General features: G+C 46.8%; 2 protein-coding genes across 6 annotated transcripts in view; one reads left to right on the top strand and one right to left on the bottom strand.

Moving 5' to 3' along the window:
• Positions 1–26,758, top strand: part of LOC309333755 (carboxyl-terminal PDZ ligand of neuronal nitric oxide synthase protein-like) — a 225,670-nt gene that overhangs the window by 146,400 nt on the left and 52,512 nt on the right. The gene's annotated exons all lie outside the window — the stretch shown is intronic.
• LHX6 (LIM homeobox 6) overlaps positions 1,205–26,758 on the bottom strand; it is a 37,644-nt gene continuing 12,090 nt past the window's right edge. For 2 of the 5 annotated variants that reach the window (XM_081847716.1, XM_081847717.1), the window contains exons 4-10: positions 23,044–23,264; positions 8,354–8,454; positions 8,154–8,249; positions 5,804–5,978; positions 3,385–3,488; positions 2,557–2,683; positions 1,205–2,003 (exon numbers count right to left, since the gene is read on the bottom strand). In XM_081847716.1, coding sequence (XP_081703842.1) covers positions 2,567–2,683; positions 3,385–3,488; positions 5,804–5,978; positions 8,154–8,249; positions 8,354–8,454; positions 23,044–23,264 — 814 coding nt within the window. In that variant the 3' untranslated portion in view covers positions 1,205–2,003; positions 2,557–2,566. The remainder of the gene's footprint in view (positions 2,004–2,556; positions 2,684–3,384; positions 3,489–5,803; positions 5,979–8,153; positions 8,250–8,353; positions 8,455–23,043; positions 23,265–26,758) is intronic. The other 3 variants (XR_014152693.1, XM_081847718.1, XM_081847719.1) reach the window with 3 other exon arrangements.

Consider the following 26,758-nt stretch of genomic DNA (forward strand, 5'->3'; position numbering starts at 1 on the left):
GGGGGGCGGGGGGAGAGAAAGATTACAATACTCACTTTAGATATAACAGTTGACTGCAACTGTCTATTCTTCTGCACTGGGCTAGTCCTCACCTCTTAGCCGCTCGTACATAGTGTGCCTGCATGTTTTCTACTATAAGCAAAAGCAGCTTTGGGGGAGGGGCAATTTAAATTGAGAAAATGCAGGCTGTTGTATTTTTTTAATTGGAAAAAAAAGCTCGCCCAGCACCAGACTGGCCCTGATCCAGTCTGCATCTTTGCAGTTGCTTTTACGTTTAAGAATAGTTATGGGAAATCCTAGGAAGGCCTGATGTGTGTGCCTGGTCTGCATCCATTCTGAAGATTGCAACTCTCTGCACACTTACTGGAGAGTGCAGAGCTCTGTTGAGCTTCTGAGGAAGGCTGCTTAGGACTGAGTTGCACAGTCAGTCTCTTCCCTCAGTTACCAAGTGCTACCACACTGAACAATGTGTTCATGTTTGGTTTCAAAGGCGCATGAGCAGTCCTAAGTGGCAATACACCCTCCCAGCAGAGGGGACAAAGATCTTGTGCATTCCTGCATCCCCAACAGCAGATCTGCTGCTGGGTGCAAGGCAGCCATGGAGACAGCTGCTTCAGCCGTGCCCAAATAGTACTGCAGTCCTCAACCAGAAACTCAGGAACCATTCCGGAAAAGGAGGACACGTCCCTACCCCACACCCGGGCACCCTCATTTTTACCTTTAAGATGCTAGTCTGAGCTGGCCCCTGCTGCAAACTCCCACTGGTAAAAGCCTCAACCACAGAGATCAAAACCACTGAAATGGTGGACCAACCCAGCTTGGCAACACTGCAGTGACAGGGAAACCTGTGCCTTTGCCTTTTGAGCCAGCTGCCTAGGAGAAGCAGCCCTCAGGAAAGGAGGCTAAGGGAACAATCAATTCTAACTGGGAGGAGTGGTAAGTAATTGCTCATGGACTTGTCCCCAAGGAGTGGCTCTGGCACTGCATACATTTTGGATGGATGGTAAAAGAGGGAGGGAAATGGATCTACAGGAGGGCAATGGATTTTTTTGACAGGGCTAGTTTGCACTGGCACCAATGTATCATCCAGCAGCCATATATTTATGGTGAAGCAGAGCTTGAGACTTTGGTGAGCTGCTGCCAATCAGAGTAAGACAGTACTGTGTTTTGTATAGGGGAGGAGATATCAAGCTGAAATTCCAGGTTTCATCATCACCATAATTATCCATTTATTTCTGTAGTATAATACACTTTAGCCAAGGCCCCCCAAGTGGTAAACAAATCAATAGTTTTTGCAACACTAAGAATCCCAGGCACCTGTTCATTGCACAGCTGTTAAAAAGTTTGGTGCTGACACCAAGGAATAGTCAAATATTTCCTCAGTTCTGTGCTGGGACCTAGACCCTGACAACTTGATTGTGGCTCCTAGGAATTGGGAAGGTTTTGATTCCACAAATGCACACACCCCCTGATGTTGGGTGGTGACTGGGTTGGAAGTGTGTGTGGCGCTTGGATAGAACTCTCCTGACACAGATAGCCCACGTTGGTGTTCAGAGCTGCAGATCCCCTGCCTGTCAAAGGAGTAGGTGGGCATGTTCCCTACAGGGAAGGTCAAAGACCAGGTGGTTGTAAAGCATTTGATGACAAGCATTGAAAGATACAAGTCCAAAAGCATTGAAAGAAACAAGTCCACAGTGCATGCTGTTGAAACTCTACTGAACTGAAGTCCTTGGTTTCTTCTGCCAGGGAGTCTTTGAAAGCCAAACGGTTCCACAAGGGAAGTCACGGGCTCAGCGGTCATCGGGATTGTGCTGCAGAGCCGCAGAGATTCAGGTGCCGGATTCGTGGAAGGGGATCAGGAGTGCCACCACGGGTGGGTTACCACAGCATGAGGGTCTGCAGTTGCTGTGGATTGGCTGGTGTGTATGATTCAGTGCCACCACCACCAAGTATCCCTGGGACGTCAGGAGGAGCAGGAGTAGTCAGTACTGGAAGAGGATGACCTGTCGGAAAAGCCATACAGAGGGACTCAGCAACACACAATTGGAGAACCCAGAGCTATGGTGGGGGCGTGTGTAACAACACAAAAGGGAAAGCTTCTCCACACCCCAGTCTACAGTGCCTCTTTCACCAACAGAGGGTCACTTTGTGCCCCTGAGCCACTCAAGACTTATAGGGACCTCCCCAATGTCACCCTGAGCCCTCTAGGCTTCTTGTCAGCAATGCCTCCCCCCGTGACATCTCTTCCTCTTAAAGAAAGTGTCAAACTGGTTGAGAGCCTCCAAGTGAATATACTGTGCTGTCCAACCACTCCTCTGTTAAGCAAGTTGTGGAATAGTAGCCCAGGATGGTAGCAGGGAGATGGTTGGGAATACAGTATATATGAGATTGACTGTGCGTGGGAAAGGTGACACCACGCCAGCTTGCAGGGGGAAGCCCAGCCACAAGGCAGGAGGCGGCAGTGGCCTCGGGCAATGATGGGTTGGAGGGCAGAGCCATGTGCTTCATGCCTGCCCTTTCCCCCTCTCCTCTCCTCTCCTCTCCCCTTCCCAGTACCTTGCTGCACTTAGTGTGGCAGTGCTGTCTCATCACCAGTGTTGAAGAAAGCTGCAGTCTGGTAGGCTGTCAAATATAGAAGGGGTTGGAATAGATGACCCCCGGGGGTCCCTTCCAACTTACAATTCTATGAAATGTGGAAAGAAATATGCCGTGAGCCACACGTGTGTCTGTGTGTAGAGGCAACAAGAAGCAAAGCTTAGAGCTTGTTGAAGGCTGCAGGGGTGGGGGTGGGGTTCAAGGTCTCTGCCCTTGGGGATTTTATGCAAGGAAGCTGATCTGCCACATTGCAGGAGGCACCGGCTGTTGGCCTCCACTTGTGCTCTGCTTGCGTATCTGAAAACAAAGCAAGAGTTGCAAATATTCCATAAGTCTTGGAATATTTGGTGTTGTCTCTTGGAGCTTCTCACCCCTTGGGCAAGGAAGTGAGCAGCTCAGAACAAACCACTGCTCCACCAAGCCCAGGACCTCTTACTCCAATTGACAACCACTCTCCCAAGGCTTCAGCTAATGAGGTCCTTTCCCAGTCCTGCTACCCAATATCTTAGAGATTGAACCAGTGGCCTCCTGCATACAAAGCATAATCCCCAGCACCAAGCTATGTATTCATCCCCATACACAAAGAAATCATATCAGTGGTCAGGGATGATGGGAATTGTAGTCCCAAAACAGCTGGAGGGCCAAGTTTGGCCATCACTGCTCTAGCTAGACTGGGTGGCTCTTTTGCATCGGATTGTGGGAATAGCGTTGCGGAATTGTGGAGGTGGGGCAGTGGGGTGGGAGGTATGGAAGCAGCACTGGTTATTGCAGAAGTGAGACCACCTTTACCTTCTCCCCCCTACTCGACAGGGGTCCTTCCATGTCAGCTTTGAGATGCACAGGAGGGGCAGCATAAGGAAGGCGGCAATGCATCTGTCCACACTGTACCTGACCTGTGAATGAGAAGGCAGCTTCGAGCCTTATTCTTTTGTGATCAAACAAAAAGCATTGCTGATGTGCTTTTGAGAATTCCGTGCCCCTTGGCTTCACAAGTGGAGGGCAAGGAGAGGAAGCCACAGGGCATGAGAAACACCAGCTACAAAAATATTGGTTTTAAGGAGAAAGCATGACGCTGTGAAGTATTCTGTTCTCGGAGGGTTGGTATCCCAATTCTCCCAAAATATTTATCTCAAAGTACAGGGTGAGTCTTTTAAAGGACTTGCCCTGTATTTGTGCACCAAATAGGGTTACAGTAGCCAAACATGAGTCTCTCCAAGTGATTTTTCCCACCCACCTCAATACCTCATTCTGCTGCATGTTCTGGTAACTGGTACTCCAGTCCCAGCTGTTGCTATCTCCCCATGCCATTGTGCACATGTGCGCATAGCTGTCAACGTTTACCTTTTTTTAAGGGAAATTCCCTTATTCCAAATAGGATTCCTCGCAAGAAAAGGGAAAAGTTGACAGCTATGCATGTGCAGTGCCCAAAAGACACAATGATGGTCCCGCACATGTGAGAGGTCATGAAAGGCAGGTAACAGAGGGCACCTTGAGTTGCACCTGGCTTAGTTGTGTGAGATAGGAGCAGGATTTCCTGTGAGGAGCAACGCAAGCCTTATGGAAACCCAATAAGCAAACGGGGGGGGGGGAGATTCATCCTCATCAAAGGCACCTCCCTCCACATTTAAATTCCATCCTTTTGACAGGGTCAGTTGGTTTGTTTCATGGAGAGATTCTTGGTCACTCAACACCTTGGATCACAACAATCCTCTGTACCCTTCTTCACAACTTCATCCCAATTTATCCAGTGGAGCTCCTTACCTAGTCTAGGGGTGGGTAATCTTTTTCTCTCTCAAGATCCACACTCTCTTTGGAGTGAGCTCGGCAGGTTGAGGAGACCCACTTTGCCAAGAGGTGTGAGAGCCATGAGTGAGAGCCAAGAGGCTCAGAGTTCTTGAAGGGCAAGGTGTGTCGGAAGAAGGAGCTACAGTACTGATACCACCATGAATGAACCTAAGAAGAGCCCCGATGGATCAGGCCAGAGGGGGCCCTTCTAGTCCGGCCTCCTGTTCTCACAGTGGCCACCCAGATGCCTATGGGAAGTCTGCAAGCAGGGCCCGAGCACACAAGTACTTTCTATCCTCCTGTGGAGGCCAAGCCAAGCCATGACGGCTTGTAATCATGGACAGTCCTCTCCTCCTCCACAAATCTGCCTGATTCTCTTTTAAAGCCCTCTAAGTTAGTGGCCATCACTGCCTCCTGTGGGAGGAAAGTTCCTCAGTTGGACTATGCGCTGTGCAAAGGAGTCCTTTCTTTTATCCATCCTGAATCTTCCAGCATCTTAGAGATATTTTATGTATTAAGTACAGTGGTACCTCTGGTTGCAAATGGGATCCGTTCCGGAGGCCCATTCGCAACCTGAAAAGAACGCAACCCACGTCTGCAGGTTGCAATTCGATGCTTCTGCGCATGCACGTGATGTCATTTTGCGCATCTGCGCATGTGTGCGTGGCAAAACCCAGAAGTAACCCGTTCTGTTACTTCCGGATCGCTGCGGGACACAACCTGAAAATGCGCAACCTGAAGCAAACGTAACATGAGGTATGACTGTAGTATAGATATATGGGCTAAAATAAATCAATCTGTTGAGGGTTGTGGACCATAGGCTGGCACTGGTGAGGACCTAGGGCAGGCATAGGCAAACTCCGGCCCTCCAGAAGTTTGGGACTACAATTCCCATCATCCCTGACTACTGGTCCTGTTAGCTAGGGATGATGGGAATTGTAGTCCCAAACATCTGGAGGGCCGGAGTTTGCCTATGCCTGACCTAGGGTCACTGGTGGCTGGGGTCAGAGGCCGAAGGGGACAGCTCTTCTCTCTCTCTCTCTCTCTCTCTCTCCCTCCCTCCCTCCCTCCCTCCCTCCCTCCCTCCCTCCCATTTTCTGTACTTGCCACCCATATGAAATGAATCTGAGCGCCCTGTGAAATAAGGCCAAGGCTAACAAGGGCTGGAGGTTTCCCACTCCTAGCACCTGTGTTTAGGATTGCAGCCCTGATATTTAAGATGTGTCACCTGCACCACCTTGCAGCACAGGTCAGTACTGATACCCCCATCATGCAAACTAGAGGATTGAGGCTAAGAGAGAGAAAAAGAGAGAGAGAGAGGTTTGTCTGGCTATTCCTGCAGTGATGAGATTTGAACCTAATGCATGCTACGTCAGCTTTCTCAGCCGCTATGCTGTTTTTAAGCGCGGCTGTCAACACTTACTTTCTATGTAGCTGTGCAAGGTCACCATCCTTGCACGTTCAGGATTGCTGAAGGGGGAATAGTGGATGTCGTCAGGCAACACCGAAGGGATGCGGGACTGGGAGCCTCCAGATGGGGGCACCGTGTGTTGGGGCGTGTGCTTTTTATGGCGCGCTCTGCAGTTCTGAAACCAAACCTGGAATGCAAGAGGCGTTTTGAGAGGGAGGCACAGCTGTGTTGATTTTGTAAAAAAAAAAAAAACTTGCTAGGTTTTACTCAAGAGTAAAGATAAAGGTAAAGGGACCCCTGACCGTTAGGTCCAGTCGCGAATGACTCTGGGGTTGTGATGCTCATCCCACTCTATAGGCCGAGGGAGCCGGCATACAGCTTCCAGGTCATGTGGCCAGCATGACTAAGCCGCTGCTGGCGAACCAGATCAGCGCACGGAAACGCCGTTTACCTTCCCGCCGGAGCGGTACCTATTTATCTACTTGCACTTTGACGTGCTTTCGAACTGCTAGGTTGGCAGGAGCAGGGACCGAGCAACGGGAGCTCACTCCGTCGTGGGGATTCAAACCTCCGACCTTCTGATCGGCAAGCCCAAGGCTGTGTGGTTTAGACCACAGCGCCACCCGCGTCCCTAGTACTCAAGAGTAGATCTATTGAATTCAATGAACATGGCCCATTAAGTTCAGTAGGTCTGCTCTGAGTAAGACTTAGTTGAATACCACTCCTGGTGCTTCTGTTTCACCCTGGTTGAGAATACATCAGAGGAAAATAGAAGCACAAAAATATATACCATTGATGGGCAAAAGAGGGGTCTTGGGGAGAAGTCAGGTTGATAGCAAAAAGGATGTCTGCAAGATGGAATCATAGATGTGTAGAGTTGGAAGGGGTCCAAAGTCAAAGTGTCATCTAGCCCAACTCCCTGGAGTGTCACATGACAGCAAGGCTACCGGAGAAAGTAACCCAAGCGGTCTGTTCCTCTCTTTCTCTGATATATCGGCTTCAGAATGGATGAGCTGGGCTCATCATCCTCTGTCACCACAGCCATTGCCAGAGTGTCTTACTACAGACCCACCTCAGGTCAATTAAACATTATTTTATGAGTAATAAATCAGACATTTTAGCATCTCATTCCTCCACCACCACCCTTTGTCTTTGTTTATTGAGTAGAGCATCCCGTGGACATTTTACAGTCTCCCCTACCTCCCTCTTCAAGCTAATTCAGAATTTTGGGAAAGCTTGCAGTACAGCTTACCTGGAATGGCATAATTCCTACTGCTGGAGAGGGTCATGTTTTTTGAATGCACCCTTGCTGTTTAAAATACATGCACATACCCTGCATTTGGAAAGTTAGCTCTTTAGGGGGAAAGGTCCCCCGCCCCCCCGCCATGCTAGAATCCTCTGCAGTTCTTGCCACAGGGAAGCATTAAAATATTTCCCAGTCCTGAGAGTTTGTGATTATGATTATAAACGGCCTCGGCCCAGTATCTTTGAAGGAGCGTCTCCAACCCCATTTTTCTGCCTGGACCCTTAGGTCCAGCTCCAAGGGCCTTCTGGCGGTTCCCTCACTGCAAGAAGCAAAGCTACAGGGAACCAGGCAGAGGGCCTTCTCAGTAGTTGCACCCACCCTGTGGAACGCCCCCCCCCCCATCAGATGTCAAAGAGATAAACAACTACCTGACATTCAGAAGACATCTGAAGGCAACCCTGTTCAGGGAAGTTTTTAATGTGTGACATTTTGATGTATTTTTAATCTTTGTTGGAAGCCGCCCAGAGTGGCTGGGGAAGCCCAGCCAGTTGGGTGGGGTACAAATAAATTTTATTATTATTATTATTATTATTATTATTATTATTATTATTATTAAGAAAGCACTCCATGCTTTTCCTTACCATTTGCACTAGCTCTTCCTCAAACCTGCATTGCAAGAAGTTGGACTAGATGAGCCTTTGGGTTCCTTCCAACTCTAAGATCCTATGAAACTGCTAGCTTCCCTGTACCTTTTCCTTCCACAATCCTTTGCATGCTCTGCATGGGCCATTTCCTCCACCCCACCCTGCTCCTTTCGGTTCCCTTACAGCATCTCGGTTTCTGGGTAATACTCTGAGACTGTCACCTCCGTGGAATGTTGGCAAACCCCCACCCCACCCCCCACCCCGCCCCACCCACAATTCAGGGAACCAAACAAAAACAGGGTCTGAGATGCCCATAGCACCTGGTTGCAAAGCTTCCGTAGGCATCCTGCGGGTTGGCGTAAGAGACCAAGGAGCTCGGCTAGATGGATCTTTTGGTCTGATGCAGACGGGTGGTTTTGGTGGCCCACAGGGCAAGTCCTTTTGGCCACCTGTGCTGCGCTCAGAGCCTCACCTGTATCACTCTCCTGCTCAGCCCTGTCATGTCTGCCAGCTTTTGAAGGGTCTGTGCATCTGGGTTGTTGTCCTGAGCGAATTGTGCTTGCATGACCTAAGAGGAGGACAACACTCAAGAGTAACCCAGGCATGTCGCCAGCATTCTCCTCGTCCTGGCATCCCACTACCACTCTTGAGAGAGCCCACCCGGCTCTCTACCTGTAGCTGCTCTGTGGTGAAGGAGGTCCGGGCTCTCTTTGCAGGTTTTGGCTGGCTGTCTTGCTCAGACGGGACCGCCCCTTCCAGTGTGATGCCATTACCTGCAAGAGAACAAAGGGTGAGTCTGGTGCGTATTGGCTGAACGCTGATTTTCAGCTGGTGGGTCAGGACCTACGAGTACAGGAGTTCCCAAACTTTTTCAGGCTGCTGCCCCTCTGGTTCCACAAGCTCGTCCTCAGTGCCCCGCTTCTGCACCCTACCAAAAACATTTTTCAGAACAGCCGTCTGCACAATCCAAGTAAGGAGGAGAATAACACAATAAAAGTCAAAACAGTAATGATTATCTGCACATTTATTCAAAATCATTCAGCAAAATGGATGAACTTGATCCGGTGATGTCAGCTTTTCAAAGTCTGATAGTCATTTGCACCTCCAGTGCCCCCTGCCACCCCCTTGCCTCTTAACACACACACACACACACACACACACAAAATTGCACTAGTAGGCTGAGGCCTGATTCAAAGCAGGTGGCAACAGGAGCACTACCACTGTGCAATTATATGGTGAAATGTTAAGAAATGGATCCCAAAATGCATGTTTGTGTTAAAAGTGGTTCCTGGGTCTGAAAAGCTTCAAGGTACCTGGACAAAGCTATATGTGTGTGCTTTGGGCACTTCTCTCAGCCTGAGCTTGTTCATGAGGACTAGGCCCTTGACTGGGAAACTTGTGCATCTTTACCAACCACTACACAGCTAACTGTTCTGGGCACAAGTACTGGTGATCCGTTGTGGTTTTATTATTTGGTTTTTTTTCCTTCTTCTTATATTTTATTGCATTTATATTCTACCTTTTTCCTCCAAGGAGCTTAAGGTGGTGTACATGGTTCCTACCTTCTCATTTAATGCCCACAACAACCCTGTGAGATAGGTTAGGCTGACACACAGTGACTGGTCCCCAAGGTCACCCAGTGAGCTCCATGGCTCAGTGGGGATTTGAACCCTGGTTTCTCAGGTCTTAGTGCAACACACTTAACCACAGCCCTAAATGGATATATATAGATGGAATATCTACCTACCACATATTCTCACCCAGTCATCACCAGATCCTACCACCACCTAAAAGACCTTCCCCTCCACCACCAGCACCCCACCAGTCATTTATTTGGGCATTTCCTCCTCATATTTCCCCATCAGCAGCTACAACAGCTTTAATGAGAGAAACAGAAGTGGAGAAAGGATATCCATGCTGCTCCGGTCTGCATGGGTGATCCTTTTCCGCCCAGCGTCAGTTTGTTAATGAAAGCCAGGTCCAGCTCATTGTTGGCCCGTTTCCCAATGTTCAAGACAAGATGGCGGGTTGCTGAGAACACAGCACTCCCACATCAGCTGCTATCAAGCACAAGCTCTCCTCAACTTTATGCTTTCTCCTAGTCACTAAGCTCCTCTTTTACGTCCAACAGCTCACAATCCCTTGCAGGCTCTGTGTGGTTCCCCCATCTTCACCAGTCAGATTGACCTTTCACTTTCCTCACAGAAGCTGCACTGTTGATCAGCATTCCACAACTGCCCCATCCACACATAGGATGCTCAAGAATATTCTGTGCCAAAGATACCCACACAAAGAGAGAGAAAGCCACTGCTTCAGAACACACAGGTATTAAGTCTCATTGGGGGTTGTAACAACAACAACAACATTTTTATACCACCCTTTATCCGACGATCATAGGTCAGTTTACAATATAAAAACACAAAAATACACAACATAGTAACAAGCAAAAACAATACTTCTACAAACACACTGTTTAAAAGGCTATAGATGGTTTAATTAGCCAAAGGTCTGGGAGAAGAGGAATGTTTTTGCCTGGCAACCAAAAATATGTAACAAAGGAGCCAGGCAAACCTTCCTGGGGAGAGCATTCCACAAATGGGGAGCCACTGCAGAAAAGACCCTGTTCTCATGTTGCTACCCTCCAGACCTCTCATGGAGGAGGCACACAAAGAAGAGTCTCAGATGATGATCGTAGGGTCTGGGTCAGTTCATATGTGGAGAAGCAGTTCTTGAGGTATTGTGGTCCTGAGCTGTTTAAGGCTTTGTAGCTCAAAACCAGCACTTTGGATTGGGCCCAGAAACTGATTGGCAGCCAGTGCAGCCAGGACAGGATTGGCGTTATGTGCTCAAACCACCTTGCACGGGTGAGCCCATTTATTCTGTGGCTCTTGCAGCCACCGACTCCAGGGTCACAATGGTTAATTCCTGTGTTTAGCCATATCTTCTGAGTGATGACAGGGACTCGAGTCTTAACACAGACGGAGACTCTAGCAACTGTGGGAACCCTTCAGCAGCTTTGGTTAGGCTCCTCACCCTCCGAGATATTCAGTTTGGAGGCAAGATTTGGGATGTGATTATCTTGGCCCCAGTTGAAGGAATTTTCTTCTTTTTTAACAGTTTGACTCGTTGTTGCAGGATGATTAATGGAGCTCAGCTTCAGCAACATGTGTTTATTTTCCCTTCTCCAGAAAAGCCTTGCAACACAGGCGAAATCGCTTTGCGATTCCCAGAGGAAACGTACATGCCAAATGGAATTGCCGCTTGTGCTTTTCGTGTCCCCTCCCTGGAGCAAGCAGGAAGGCACACCCCACCCACAGCTGCCACCTGGCCTCTGCCCACCATCTGCCCTCCAAGCTGACATCTCCCTCTTCGGGGAATCAGCATCCTGAGCCACAGGAAGGGCTGGCAGGGCAGGGCAGGGCCTATCCTGGGCCGTGATGCAGACAGCGGGAGCCACAAACGACACCTTGAAACTGGGACGGCTTTGCTTCAGACGTCTAGAGACAGAATGCCGAAGCAGTGACTGCATCAGCTGGGACTTTGGTTGAGCCAGGCTAAAGCCCCACACAAATTCAGGCCAGCAGAGGAGCAGGAAGGGGAGTGTGACGCAGGCAGGGCTTTATACACATCGGTGGCGCAACAAAACTTGGAATCATCTTCTTCTTTGGCGATCACTCGTAGCCGAGTAAGATCGTCTTCCATAAACCCAGCTTATGAGTTCTGGTTGCCAGAACTCAAAAAAGTCCATTGTAGAGCTGGACAACAAAGGGGGGGCAACAAAAATTATCTAGGGACTGGAAGAGGAATTCGTCACGATGATGAAAGGAAGCAACATTTGAGGCTTGTGTACAAAGTCATGCACAGGGTGGGGAAAATGGACTGAGGGGTGCATTTTGTCCCTCTCTCAGATTACTAGAAACAAGCTGGATGGCCCATCCCGTAGAATTCTAAGTGTTGGTGCTAACTTTTAAAGCCCTAAACGGCCTCGATCCTGTATACCTGAAAAAGTATCTCCACCCCCATCAACCAGCCCGGACACTGAGATCCAGCACCGAGGGCCTTCTGGCGGTTCCCTCGCTGCGAGAAGTGAGGTTACAGGGAACCAGGCACAGGGCCTTCTCAGTAGTGGCACCCACCCTGTGGAACGCCCTCGCATCAGACGTAAGGCAATAAACAACTATTTTACTTTTAAACAACACCTGAAGACGGCCATGTTTAGGGAAGTTTTTAATGTCTGATGCTGAATTGTTTTTAATATTTGGTTGGAAGCTGCCCAGAGTGGCTGGGGAGATCCAGTAAGATGGGCAGGGTATAAATAATAAATAATAAATTATTATTATTATTATTATTATTATTATTATTATTATTATTATTACGCAATGCTGGGCATTTTAGGGCAGAAAGTGCTTTTTTGCATAGCACACAGTTAAACTATGGAACTGGCTGATGGCCACACAACTTGGATTGCTTAAAAAGAGGATTAGACAAATTAGTGGGGAGACACAAGCCAGACACAAATGCATTAAACCGCCCCCCCCCCGCCCCCCGTTGCTGCCCAGCCACTAGTATTCAGAGGCAGACTGCGTCAGGACATGGAGGCTCAATTTAGCCGCCATACCTAGTAATAGCCACTGGCAGATCTGTCCTCTGTGATTTCTTGAATCCCCTTTTGAAGCAAAGAGGGAGTTCCTTTCCAGCTCCCAGATGAAATTACCCATTAGTCCTTGAGCAGGAGTAAAAACAACCAACCCTCCCCCTCCCCCCCCCAATCCCCAAAACAAAACAACAATATATATTTCAAGTGGGGGGGGGTATCCCAAAGATCATTAGTGTCTAAGAAGACAGAGTTCACTAGATATGGGGGCCAGCAAAACCTTTGTCATTTCTACACCACCAGACATTTCGGGCAAAACACGACAGAAGACAAAAAGAGGAAAAACCCAAACAGAACAGGCGCACGCACACCCCACTCCATGGCAGTGAAATGAACTGAATTTTTGCCATTGTGCTGCTCTTAAACCACCACAAAATTCACGTGGAATGCCTCACCTTGGCCCTGTATGTGACTCTCATCATGTCTGAACCTGGCAACCTCTAAGGACAAGACGCCTGCAGCTTTGTTGCTTGCTATGGGGCAGCCTTTGCTAGAGGAGATGGGAGAGGTGCCTGCATTTGTACAGCCACGGCCTGATACTGACCTGTGTGCCAAACCTATTTGATCCCCAAAACTCAGGGGAATGGCACCACCTTCTCATTATTAGGGTGTGTTCAAATTGATGGCTTAGATCGCAAAATTAAGAATTTGTCAAGAATGTATAATTTGCTATGATTAAATGGGCACAAGATGTTGGACATAACATAATGATGGCTGACTGGGAACCGTTATGGACCACAGGTATGAAATTTATGGCATGTAATGCCCTAAGAGAGAATTTAATGAAAATGATTTACAGGTGGTACATGACACCAGTCAAGCTTGCAAAAATTTATCATTTGCCCGAAAATAAATGTTGGAAATGTAATGAGACTGAAGGTACATTCTTTCACCTTTGGTGGACATGCCCAAGGATTAAGACATTCTGGGAGATGATTTAGAAACCAGAGGCCTTTCTCCTGGGCATGGTCGGCCAATTGGTGCCAAAGAAGGACAGAACTTTCTTTATGTATGCAACAACAGCAGCAAGAATACTCATCGCAAAGTATTGGAAGACACAAGATATACCCACCCGGGAAGAATGGCAGATGAAGTTGATGGACTATATGGAATTGGCGGAAATGACTGGCAGAATCCGAGACCAGGGAGAAGAGTCAGTGGAAGAAGATTGGAAAAAATTTAAAGATTATTTACAGAAATATTGTAAAATTAATGAGCTTTAGAAAAATGGTGGAATGAAGTTATATGGCTTTGGCAGAAATGTTATAAGGAACTAGGTACAGATAGACTGTTAATGTATTAAAGGGGAAAAACAAGGTTAGAATATGTTAAGATTAATTACAGGACAGAAAACAGAGGAAGATGGAAAGGAGTTGCTGAAACAGTTAATTGAAGTGGAATACAAAAAGGGAGGCGTGAGGAAGTCATTGAAACAAGTGAATGAAAGATAAGCTTGAAAATATTGGAAGTATTTTTAATTGTCCTTGTTTTGTTTTGTTAATTCAATGTTTTATGTAGTGTTTTTGTTTCTGTTTTTGTATTGTATTATATTGATTTGTTTAATTCTTTTTCTTTCTTTTTGTAATCTTTAAACTCTTAATAAATATTACTTTTTTAAAAAAAAAAAGGGAGATCCCTGTTTGCTTGAGCAAGGCCACCCAGCAAGCTTCCCTAGCCCAGAAAGCACCTGAACCCGGGTCCAAGTCTAAGCCGCTAACAAGCCGCTGGACCACACTAGCCCAGGACACGCCACAAATGAGCGCCTCAGACGCCCACCCCCTTCCCAGCTCACTCCTGCATCTTGGTTTGATTTTGTTTTCATCTCCTCGCTTAAACCTTGTAAACAGAAACACGGATTATTTTCATTTTGAGATCTCTCCCCTTCTCTGAAATCGTTTCCATCTGCAGCCCAAGATGGCCTGTTACATACGCCTCTCCCCCCCCCACCCCCCAGTCTCACATTTTCTCAGAAAAGAAAAATCAGACAACTTCTTAGCACTTGGGCAAAGTTTTATCTCTTGGGAATCACACACACATTAATTTGGAAGAGGAGGAGGAGGAGGAGGAGGAGGAAAGCACCCGGGCTGAAGAGGACCACATGGGACCCTCGTTTGAGTGCTGTTCTCTTTCCTCCTTTGTTCAAAGGCCTGAAAATCCACTGTCTTGAAGAAGGGAAATGTGGGGGTCCTGAGAAACCCATGTGCATTTTCCCAAAACAACTGGTCCCACACGTAAGCACGGAATCTTGTATCCAGCACAGAACCTCCTATAATAATGATTTAAGAACAAACAGAACACAGGCTCTATGTTCGTATTATCAATATGCAAAGTTGATGATGCAGAACTACTTTGTAAAACTCTTATTATATGATTGTTGGTTGTGGATATATTGATTGTTACCCAGCGATGGAGAAATACGTCACACTTTCCCCTTCATATTTGGTTTCAGAAGACCCTACATATTTCAATTTCAGAAAAGTTGACTCATTCAATATGTATTTCACCTGCCAAGCCAATTGACTGTGGTGGATGTTTTTGATGTACATTAAGAAACAAAGTCATAACTGGCAGGTTCCCACCAAATTTGGCTTTATTTGGTACTGATTACATACTGATATGCATTATTTCTAGCCCTCTCCATTCTGCAAGAACAATAATCTTATTTTCTTGTCTTACTTTAGATTGAACCTCTTCATGTTCTACTGTCATATCCAACCATGTACTGTGGATCTATAATAGCAAGTCACCACCTGCCTCTGTGTTTTGTTGTAAAATATTTTGATTACTTAATGAAGTTCACACACATACACACACACTGGAAATGACTACATAAACAGGTTCTGTGCAGCCACAGATTCACAGGCAGTTCTGCACAATCCACAAGCACACCATCTCATGTTTTCTCTTTGTTGTGAGACAATCATCCATGGATATTGTTGTCAATCACAAGGCATACCCAAGACTTGTGTGAGATGCTTTGTTGAAAAACATTGCTCTCTCTAACTAGATCATAAATCCAGTTACAGATAGGTAGCCGTGTTGGTCTGCCATAGTCAAAACAAAACAAATTCCTTCCAGTAGCACCTTAAAGACCAACTAAGTCAGTTCTTGGTATGAGCTTTCGTGTGCATGTATCTGAAGAAGTGTGCATGCACACGAAAGCTCATACCAAGAACTGACTTAGTTGGTCTTTAAGGTGCTACTGGAAGGAATTTGTTTTGTTTAGATTATAAATGTTAAGATTTGTTAAAAGGAAGAGGCAAGGAGGTAATGGTGGTTATTTAAAACCACCGTGATAGAAGCTTGGATGAAATGTGCACCATGGATTAAGAAAGATGGGACCAATCCAAAAGAATGCTAGAGTGGTTAAAAAGCAGTGTCAAGAAAGCTATAAAAGGCAAATGAGCTTGCTTTAGGAAGTGTGAGTCCTGTCCAAAAAGGGAGAAGCACATACTTTGGTGATACAAATGAACGTTGAGATAGTAAGGCAACTTCTGAGAAGTGGGAAAGCTAGAAAATCCATTGCACTGAGCACAAGTCTCTGTACATACACAGATATCAGCTGCGTGTACTTCAGATACCTACAGATCTAGTGCCCAAGCACAGAATCCAGATCTAAAGAGTATATTGCTAAAGACAGTAAAAAATGTATGCAAATCAGAGGCAGGAGAGCATCTGGGAAGACTGTTTACAAAGATGTGAAAGGCTTACTGACAGAGAATAAGGAGTTGACAGATGAGTGAATTTACATTTATCTCCACTGTAGAAGAAGGGCAAGCAGGCTTTAGGCTTGTCAGACTTACTTTGCATTTTTCTTTACTAGAAACTCAAGATCTAGTAGAAAAGACATATTTGTTAGAATGAAAGAGCAGGATGCCTCGGGACGTACTTTAAGCCTAGCAATTTGTTTTCAATACTGGAACTAAACTGAGTGCACAATCCATTCACAAAAGAATCCAATCCTGGTTATGACAATTTGCTCCTTAAGGAGGATAGAGACAATTAGTTGTTGCTACACATTAAACAATTGGAAGCCAGAAACAGCTCAATTGGTAGAGCATGAAACTCAATCTCAGTGTTGTGGGTTCCAGCCCCATGTTGGGCAAAAAGAATATAAGAAGAACTTGCCAGATCAGGCCACAGGGGCCCCATCTAGTCCAGCACCCTGTTCTCACAGTGGCCAAGCAGATCATAGAATCATAGAATCATAGAATCATAGAATCATAGAACCATAGAGTTGGAAGAGACCACAAGGGCCATCGAGTCCAACCCCCTGCCAAGCAGGAAACACCATCAGAGCACTCCTGACATATGGTTGTCAAGCCTCTGCTTAAAGACCTCCAAAGAAGGAGACTCCACCACACTCCTTGGCAGCAAATTCCACTGTCAAACAGCTCTTACTGTCAGGAAGTTCTTCCTAATGTTTAGGTGGAATCTTCTTTCTTGTAGTTTGGAACCATTGCTCCGTGTCCGCTTCTCTGGAGCAGCAGAAAACAACCTTTCTCCCTCCTCTATGTGACATTCTTTTATATATTTGAACATGGCTATCATATCACCCCTTAACCTCCTCTTCTCCAGGCTAAACATGCCCAGCTCCCTTAGCCGTTCCAGATGCCCCAGTGCAAAACCAGGACCTGAGCACAAGAGCCACACTTTTCCCCTCCTGTGGTTTCTAGCATCTGGTATTCAGAAGCAGTGCTGCCTCCCTCTGTAGAGGCAGAGCCAAGCCGTGGTGACTGCCAGCCATCAATAGCCCTCTCCTCATCCATTAACCTGTCCAATCCTCTTTCAAAGCCATCACTGCCTCCTGGGGTAGCAGGTTCCTTAGTTTGTGCTGCATGAAGGAGGACACTATTTTATCCTTCCTGAATCTTCAAACTGCCCACCTTCATTAGATGTCTACAGTTCTACAGTGGATAAGAGTACAGGTCCTCTTCTGGTTGGGTGACTAATTAAAGAACAGAGGAGAAGAAGAGAGGAGGGCTAGATGGGTAATTCTCAGTTGCAGTGGAGGATGGCAAGCGGTGGAGTTCCCCAAAGATCTGCATGGAGCTCCAAAAGAACATCTCCACACTGAGTGGGTGGGCAAAGAAAGGGGAAAGAGTTCAATGTAAGTTCAAACAAGAGCTGATGCACAAACCCTAACTTTGCATATCATGCACCAACAGAGTCTGAGTCACCGAGGTGACTGGGAACCTCAGTAGTGGGGTCCCCTTCATTGGAGGTTTTTAAGCAGAGGTTGGATGGACATCTGCCAGGGATTCTTGAACTGTGATTCCTGCATTGCAGGGGGTTGGACTAGATGGCCCTTAGGGTCCCTTCACAATCTGCAGTTCTATGATTCTACGGTAGCTTGATGAAAATGTTGACTTGGTGTGTGGCAAGCAACTGTGAAACGGTGACTCCCCTCCGAGGAGCCAGTCAGAAAGGAGGTTGAAAATAAAATTTCAAATGCTGAAATATTGCGCTGTGGCTTATTTCGGAATGCCATGTTTCTGCTGCCTGTCTCAAAACGGTTTTGTAAAGCTCTCAGAGGGCAACTAAAATGATCAAGGGGCTGGAGCCACTCTCCTATGAGGAAGAGATACCAGGATGGGGTATTTTAATTTAGCGGGGAATTGAAAGGAAGTGCATAAGAGAGGTGAATAAAATTATTAATAGTGTAGAAAGATATTCATTCCCCTTGACCTTTTATAGAACATAGGAAGCTCTCTTATACTGCGTCAAACAATCTAGTTCAGTACAGTCATACCTCAGGTTGCGAACATGATCCGTGCGGGAGGCACGTTCGCAACCCGCAGCGTTCGCAACCTGCAGCACCGCATCTGCTCACGTGCATGATGCAACTCAGCACTTCTGAGCATGTGCGTGATGTCATTTTGTGCTTCCGGGTTTGGCCTGATCCGCAACCCACAGCGTTCGTAACCTGAGGTATGACTGTATTGTCTACACCCTACAGCAGCCTTTCTCAACCTGTGGGTCCCCAGAGGTTGTTGAACTACAACTCCCATCACCCCTAGCTAGCAAGGCCAGAGCTCAGGGATGATGGGAGCTGTAGTCCAACAACCTCTGGGAACCCACAGGTTGAGAACCGCTGCATCTACAGGTTGGCAGTGGTTATTCAGACTGGGAACTGTCAAGCCCCATCTGGAGACACCAGCTACCACCCTAAACTCAGAGGTGTCTACTGAAATGGGTTGGCCAAAAAATAAAATAAAAAAAATCAGAACATCCTAAATAAACCCACACTGTGGATAATTAACCTGTGGAAATTACTGCCACAATATTAGATTCTGGTCATTGCCTTAGATGGCTTTATAAGTGGGCCAGAGAAGTTCATGGAAGAGGTCTATCAATGGCTGCTAGCCATTGCAGGTAAACGTGCTCCAGGTACAGCACTGAAAGCCAGCTGGTGGGAGGGAAACAGTAGGGAGGGCTGCAGCCTCTGTGCCCCACTTCTGGGCTTCCTGAATGCACATCTGTTTGGCCACTGTTGGAAGCTTGATGGCGGACCAGATGGGCTTTTGGTCTGATGCCACAAATGGCTCTTCTGACAAGCATACAAAGATCGTGCTATGTTTATGCTGCGCTTGTAAAAGTGTGGCATGAATTAGCAGCAACCGTCCTATGGCAGGAGTAGCTGAGGCTCCAGGCATGTGTCCGAATTCTGACACTTTGTGAGTTTGCAACTCAGAGCTGTTGAGAAGGATGGCTCCTCTGCAGCGTTCACCAGAGCGTCTCAGATATGCTTCCTCAGTGCTTGTGTGAAGGACTTCCCTTGGAAAGCTTTGCTGCGGGTCAGGAGAGGTTGCCTGTGGTTTGCCAGAGACTGATTTGACTGGTCGCAGTGCAGGTGAGACTCACTGGTAGGCTCAGGGCCGGATTTAGGTTTGATGAGGCCCTGAGCTACTGAAGGTAATGGGGCCCTTTATATGTCCAGCTGTCCTTTGCCAACAACAAATTGTCACTGTTTTTGGTGTTGAATATATGCTAATTTATGGACCTAATAGGTATCTAAAGCCATTTGCACATAACTAAATATGCATTTTATCAAAGTGCCGTATTTTTCGCTCCATAAGACACACCTTGTTTTTAGAGGAGGAAAACAAGAAAAAAAATATTCTGAACGAAACAGTGGATGTATGATTTTTGTGGTTCATGCTGTGGCCACAGACATCTGCTTTGACGGTGAGTTTGGGGTTGTTGTTGTTCAGTCGTTTAGTCGTGTCCGACTCTTCGTGGCCCCATGGACCAGAGCACGCCAGGCACTCCTGTCTTCCACTGCCTCCCGCAGTTTGGTCAAAGAGTTTAGGGTAGCCCAATGCAAAAATCCTGAGAACAGTGGGTACGTGATTTTTTTGGTGCAGGCTGTAGCCATGGACATGCTATGTGATCAGGTGGTGAATTTGGGGTGACCCAATGCAAAAATCCTGAGGATCCATGGGCTTTTACCTCCCCCCCCCAGGCAGCCTCCTTTATCGCTAGCATCCCTTATCTCCCTCCCAATCGCTTGCCGGTCAGCTGCTTCCTTTCAACACTCCCTTTCTTCTTGTTTGCCTTAGTGTCTTTTCCTTAGCTGGAGCGGTTTTTTTGCTCCTCCTTTTCTTCTAATTTTTCCTCCTCATTGCTTTAACCTTCCTGTCTCCTCTCCTTGCAAGTTCATTGTCTTTACCTCCCCCCTCCCCCAGGCAGCCTCCTTTATTGCTAGCACCCCTTATCTCCCTCCCCGATCGCTTGCCCATCAGTGGCTTTGTTTCAACACCCACTTCCCTCTTTCAAAAAAAACCACATGATCTGCTTTTCACTCCTGGGCAATTTAGCTCCAGGGACCACGCATTCACTCCATAAGATGCACAGACATTTCCCCTTACTTTTTAGGAAGAAAAAAGTGTGTCTTATGGAGCGAAAAACACGGTAATTGTTGAACTGAAATACAGTTAAGAAAAAGTATATTAATAGTGAAATAATTATTATGCTCTAACTGTATGTAGGTTTTATTTTTTTTTGTTTTTTATCTCATATTTTGGAAATGTGCATCCAGGGTTTTTTTCCTTTAAATTTTTAGTGGGCCCCCAAGAGAGTGGGGCCCTAAGCTATAGCTTGTTTAGCTTATATCCAACACTGGATAGGCTTCAGGCACGCAGACAGCATGTAAGTGTGAGCTCCAGGGAGGAAGAAGACTTCTCCTTCCATCTCAAAAGAATACTGGCTCTGGAAGCAGATTAGAAATCCCACCTACAGTGGCAGCTGAAATTCTTCAACTCCCAATCAGGTTTCTGATCAAAATCTACAGACTTTCCACTGTCTGCAAGGAGCGAATCCCACCAAAGCCATGCAGATAGCTCCGTACAACGAATGCTTCAAGTGGTTCCCCCAAATTCCGCTGAAAATGCAACTTATAGTGAGGCTGGAGAAGCCAGGTGAAGTGGACTTTTTGGCTGAATTTCACCTGATTTGCAATGGGAGTTGAATATTTTCAATTGCAGCTTTATTTCCAAGGGGATGTCTGTCACAGACACACGCAGTTCCTCTGGCAGTAGCAGAAGGTGGTACCAACTTTTGCCAGGCAGGTTTTCAATTGTGTGTTCCTAGTTCCAACTCGGGAATGGCTATTCACCAATCTTCTAAAACTGTCGGACTTAACCATTTCCGTATCATTCTGCCTGCCTCTGTAGGTCAGGATGAATTGGGCTGTTGGTCCCATTTGCTTAGTATAATCTTGGCAGTGGCAGATTCCATGGAGGAAGATGCTTGCTCTCTTCCCCCTCCCTCTCCCTTGCCCTCCTTTTACAGGAGCACTCGTGATATTGCTGGTTTCCCCAAGAGCCGAGTTTGTTGGAAGAAAGGCATTCCTCCCATCTTGTCCTCTGCCTCAGATGGCAAAATGTTTTGAGCCAGGCCTTACATTGGAATCGCTCAACCAGTAGAGGGGTCAGCAAACTTTTTCAGCAGGGGGCTGGTCCACTGTCCCTCAGACCTTGTGGGGGGCCGGACTATATTTTTGGGGGGAGGAATGAATGAATTGCTATGCCCCACAAAGGACACATTCTACTCATGTAAAAACATGCTGATTCCCATGCTGATGTCCGTGGGCTGGATTTAGAAAGTGATTGGGCTGGATTTGGCCCCCGGACCTTGGTTTGCCTACCCATGCAGTAGAGCATGAGACTGTTAACCTCAGGGTCATGAGTTGAAACCCCACAATGGGTAACAAGATTTCCTGCATTGCCAGGGGTTGGACTAGATGACCCTTGTGGTCCCTTCCAACTCTGCAATTCTATGATTCTAGGACCCTTCCAAGGAAATTTCCCACTAGTTACATTTTAAAAAGCTATACAGTGGTACCTCGCAAGACGAATGCCTCGAAAGACGAAAAACTCGCAAAACGAAAGAGTTTTTCGTTTTTTGAGTTGCTTCGCAAGACGGATATGTCTTGCAAGTTTGTTTCCTTTGTCTTGCAAGTTTGTTTCCTTTTTCTTAAAACCGTGCATTCACTTCGAGGAGCAACTCATAGCACGTGGTATGGTAGCCTTTTTTGAGGTTTTTGAAGACTTTGGTGATTTTTGAAGCTTTTCCAAAGTCCATGCTTCGCAAGACGAAAAAATCGCAAGACGAAAAAACTTGTGGAACGAATTAATTTCATCTTGCGAGGCACCACTGTACTAAGTCAGATCCCTGGTCCCACTAGCCCAGTATAGTCCACCTTAGCTCATCAGGGCTTCAGGCAGAAGTCTTTGGCCACATCCCAACCACACATTTAAAGCTTTCTCATACCCCTTTTACAACCATGGGGAGAACCTTCCCCAAAGAACCTTGGGAACAGTAGTTTGTTGAGCATGCTGGGAACTGTAGGTCTGTGGGGCCAGCACCCTTCCCAAAATGACAGTCCGCAGGATTTCCCATGAGAGTGAGAGGGGCCTAAGAGTTCCCAACTCTCCCTAGGAGTTCCAGGAACTGGTCTTGAGACCTTCTGCATGAAGGACAGGTGCGTTGCCCGCTAAGCTGCAAGCCTTCCTCTATGAAAGTGGCCGGCTGGCATCTCTTTGTGACTTGGGTTTTGGAGAGCCAGTGTGGTGCAGTGGTTAGAGTGCCAGAGTCGGACCTGGGTTCAAATCCCCACTTGGCCATGAAGGACACAGGGTGTGACGTTGGAGTGAGTCGCTGCCTCTCTCAGCCTAACCTACCTTGCAGGGCTATGGTGGGGATTACATGAAGAATGGGGGGGGGACCATGTGACCACCTTGAAACCCTTGGAAGAAAAGGGGGTGGGGGTATAAATGCAATAAATAAATAATGAATAGTAAGCGCCAAATGGGAAATGGCAACCCTTGTCAGATACTGAATGCCATTGCATGCTGCCCACCAGATATCGTCGAGCAAGAAATAACGGAACAACAACAACAACAACAACAAATAGTTTGCAAATATAGAGATCAAGTATTTGGTAGACTTCTGGCAAATATCTAGCACGTATCTGGAGAATATTCAACACCTAGAAACACATGGAGGCCAATTTCCGGAAGTCGACACATTTCCGCTCTGCTTAGTTATCCTTTGTGAGCTGCTTGGAGGGCATTGCATCTCTGCGCTTTTCTGTCGAGAGACATCAACCAGGATAAGTCCAGGGTTGAGGGGAAGGGATCACACCTCCTACCGTCTCACAGAGGGGGTAAGCAGGCATCCCGGGGGGGGGGGCGTGTCCACCTACCATTCTCTGCTGCGCGCTTGAGGTTCTCAATCATGGTGTCATAGTGAATCCGGCACAGGACCTTCTCCTCCACCAGGCCAAACTCCTCTCCAGTTGACAGTTGACGTTTGCAGGAGAAGCAGGCAAAGCAGGCCAGGTGGTAAGCGTTGCCGCGGGCTCTCCTGACCCAGTCGCTGGCATAGATCTGCCTCCGGCAACGGGCGCATTTTGTACCAAACTGACTGCAAGGAGAGAGAAACACAGAGTGAAGAAGAAGCTGGCAGTGATTTGGGTGCCTCCTGCTCATTCTTACTGCAAAAGCTGGCGCAGCTTCTTGTACAACGCCACCAACCCTAATCTCAGCCCAGTAGGTCACACTACCTTTCAGACTGAAATGCTGAATCAGTAGCCTCAGGGAAGTGAATCCCCTGGGACAGTGAATCAAAAGGCAGTGTGGTGTAGTGGTAAGAGTGCCAGACTAGGACCTGGGAGACCAGGGTTCGAATCCCTACTTCACCACCCTAGCTCACTGGGTGTGATCCTGGGCCAGCCACTGCCACTCAGCCTAGCCTACCCCACAGGGTTGCTGTGGCCATTAAGTGAGAAGCGGGAGAACCCGATGTACACAACCTTGAGCTCCTTGGAGAAAAGGCTACAAATGCGACATATAAATAAGTAAATAAATGTAGCAACAAAACCTTAGTCCAACAAAGAGATATAGCACACCTGTTCCTCCAGATGACACCCACCTGGAGGAACCAGAGGGTATAGCTGGTCCTCAGAAAGCACAGTCATGCTACATCACCTGAAACTGTTTCACTGCCGTTGGGAAAAAGCACTGGGAATCATAGCTTTTTGAAATGCTACAATTCCCAAGGTTCCATGGGGTGAAAGGTGGGTAGTGTTGATGCTTAAAGCAGCTCTCATTTATACCGTAGACCAGGGAAGGGGAACAGGTGGCTGCCCAGATGTTGACAAGCCACAGCTCCCATTATCCCTGATCCTTGGCCATGCTGGTCAGGGCTGACATTGTGAAATGAAGTCCAACAACAATGGGATACAGGTTTGCCATGGATTGTGCATCGCTTCTCGTGACGTGCACTGGTGATCATTCTCCACTGTGCAGCGGAAATACACCTGTCCCTCCTCCCATCCAAAACATGGCAGGAGTTCAACATTCCACTTGAGGAAACCTAACTCCTAACCTAGTGCAGACAATTGCTCCCCTTCAGTTCCATACCAAGGACTGAAAACATTCTCCTGGCTGAGGAATCTAACTCCCTTTGCAAGGTAAGGGGGCATTCCACCATGACCCATCCATGTCTTGCTCATTCTTTGAGTCATCCTGGGAGCTGGCTTCCTTCTTCCTTGCAGATGAACATGAGTACATAAGAAGTGCCAGTGGCCCATCTAGTCCAGCATCCTGATCTCACAGTGGCCAACCAGATGCTGGTAGGAAACCAGGGAGCAGGACCTGAGCACATGAGCCCCCTTGTCCTTCCCAGAAACTGGTATTCAGAAGCACTGCTGCCGCCAACTGTGGAAGCAGAGCATGGCCATCCTGGCTTATCGATCGCCTTTTCCTCCTCCATGAATTTGTCCAATCCTCTTGGATAAAAACTTTTCTCTGTCTACTTTCTCCCTTCCATGCATAATTTTATAAACTTCTGTCATGTCACCTCTTACTTGCATTTTCTCTAAACTAAAAATTCCCAAATGCTGCAACCTATCCCCATGGGGGAATCCCTCCACACACACACACACACACACACACACACACACACACACTCATTTTGGTTGCCCTTTTCTGAACCTTTTCCAACCCTACAATATCCTTTTCGAGGTGAGGTGACCAGAACTGAACACAATATTCCAAATGTGCTCACAAAATAGATTTGTATAATAGCATTATGGTATCAACAGTTTTATTTTCAGTTCCTTTCCTAATAATCCCTAGCATATAATTTGTGTTTTTCATGGCTGCCACACACTGGACAGACATCTTTGTTGAGCTATCCACAGCAAGCCAAGATCTTGTTCCTGGTCCATCACAACCATTTCATACCCCATGAGCATATATGTGAAATTAAGGTGGTTTTGTGCCAACATATATCACTTTACACGTTTTTACAATGAATTGCATTTCATTGCAAATCAGAGCTCTGTTTTATTGACCCTGAACAATTTAGTGTCATCAGTGAACTTGACCGCCTCACTGCTCACACCTAATGCTAGATGGTTTATGAACAAGTTAAAACGCACAGATCCCAGTATTGATACTTGGGGGACTCCATGTTCTTTGATTTGCAGAAGAGAGGAAAAAGGCTTACGTCAGCAATAGCCAAACTCAGCCCTCCAGCTGTTTTGTGACTATAATTCCCATCATCCCTGACCACTGGTCCTGTTGGCTAGGGATGATGGGAGTTGTAGTCCCGAAACAGCTGGAGGGCCGAGTTTGGCCATCACTGGCTTAAGTGGTCTATTGAGACCTCCAACCATTTTCAAGTGGTCCACAGGCAACAGAAGTTTGAGAATCACTGTAATACAGTAGATACCTGCCCTGTGAGGAGGGAGGAAATTGGGGCAGAGGTAAGGCCTGTCTCCTCAGCATGGCCCTTGGTTCATTTGCTCGAATTATTGCAGGCTCTTTGCACCCACTTTGCACCAACAGAATTGTGCCATTCCCAGCTCTGGAATGTGGCAGTGGTGCTGAGGGCAGACTTTGGACGTTAACTGCTTCTCCTCCTGCAGCTTTGTAGAGCTAAAGCAGTACTCAGCATATTAAGGATAAAGCCCTTTAGGAGCAAAAGGAGATTTGACTATCAAGCTCCCAAGAGCCAGATCCAATGATTTTGGCCAACTTTTGGCACTATCAGCTCACTCGTCTTCATATCCAACACAGATGGACCCTGTGCAAAAACCTGAGCCAACCTCACGACCACCGTTGGCCACAAAGCAGATAAAGTGGTTCCCAGAGAACATCACCCAAGTTGGCACTGACCCCGTCCCCCATTGCTCTTATGCAGCCTGGGACAACCGGAGCAGAACGGCATCTGAAAAACGCAAGTGAGGAGTTGTATCTGAACAGTCCCAAAGCCAATTTGGAAAGAGGGGGGAGCAGGGAAAGCGACGCAGGAACAACCAAGACTGTGCTAATTTCTTGCATATGGGGAATGCAGCAAGCTGGCTGTGAGATGCTCTGTTTGCATGGTTATACAAACAAAGGAACGGTATTAATTAATTTTTCATTGCTGCAACAGGCTTGGGGAAAGCTTGGAAAGCAGCACCAGAGAGAAGAAAAAGGATTTTTGAATAGACCTGCAACACTTACCATTGTTCTACACAACCACTTTAAGTAGTAACTGAAAGCGTTTTCCGACTTACTTGGTAGTTTAATTTGGGGAGGCACATTTTAATCAGGGAGAGCAGGTTTACATACGGTACATTGTTTTAACTCTAGTTTTCTGTCCCCTGTTCCAATAATACATCAGACCTTTAAAAATGATATTCTTTCAATGAACAAGAGCTTTTGGAACATGCTTTTAGTAGTTAACTTAAAACTGTATTTTTATAAGATCACCTGCCCATTCAGAACAAGAAATGTACAACTTTGTGTAGGAAAAGCAGGATGTAATAATAAAACAAATAATAAGAAACCCTCTTTTGAAAAATGTTTAAGTTAAATTTGAGGTGTAAGTAAATACCATAAGGACTAAATTGGTGGATGCTACAGAAG

The sequence above is a fragment of the Podarcis erhardii genome (assembly GCF_964252035.2).
Source record: "Podarcis erhardii genome assembly, chromosome: Z".
Lineage (NCBI taxonomy): Eukaryota > Metazoa > Chordata > Lepidosauria > Squamata > Lacertidae > Podarcis > Podarcis erhardii.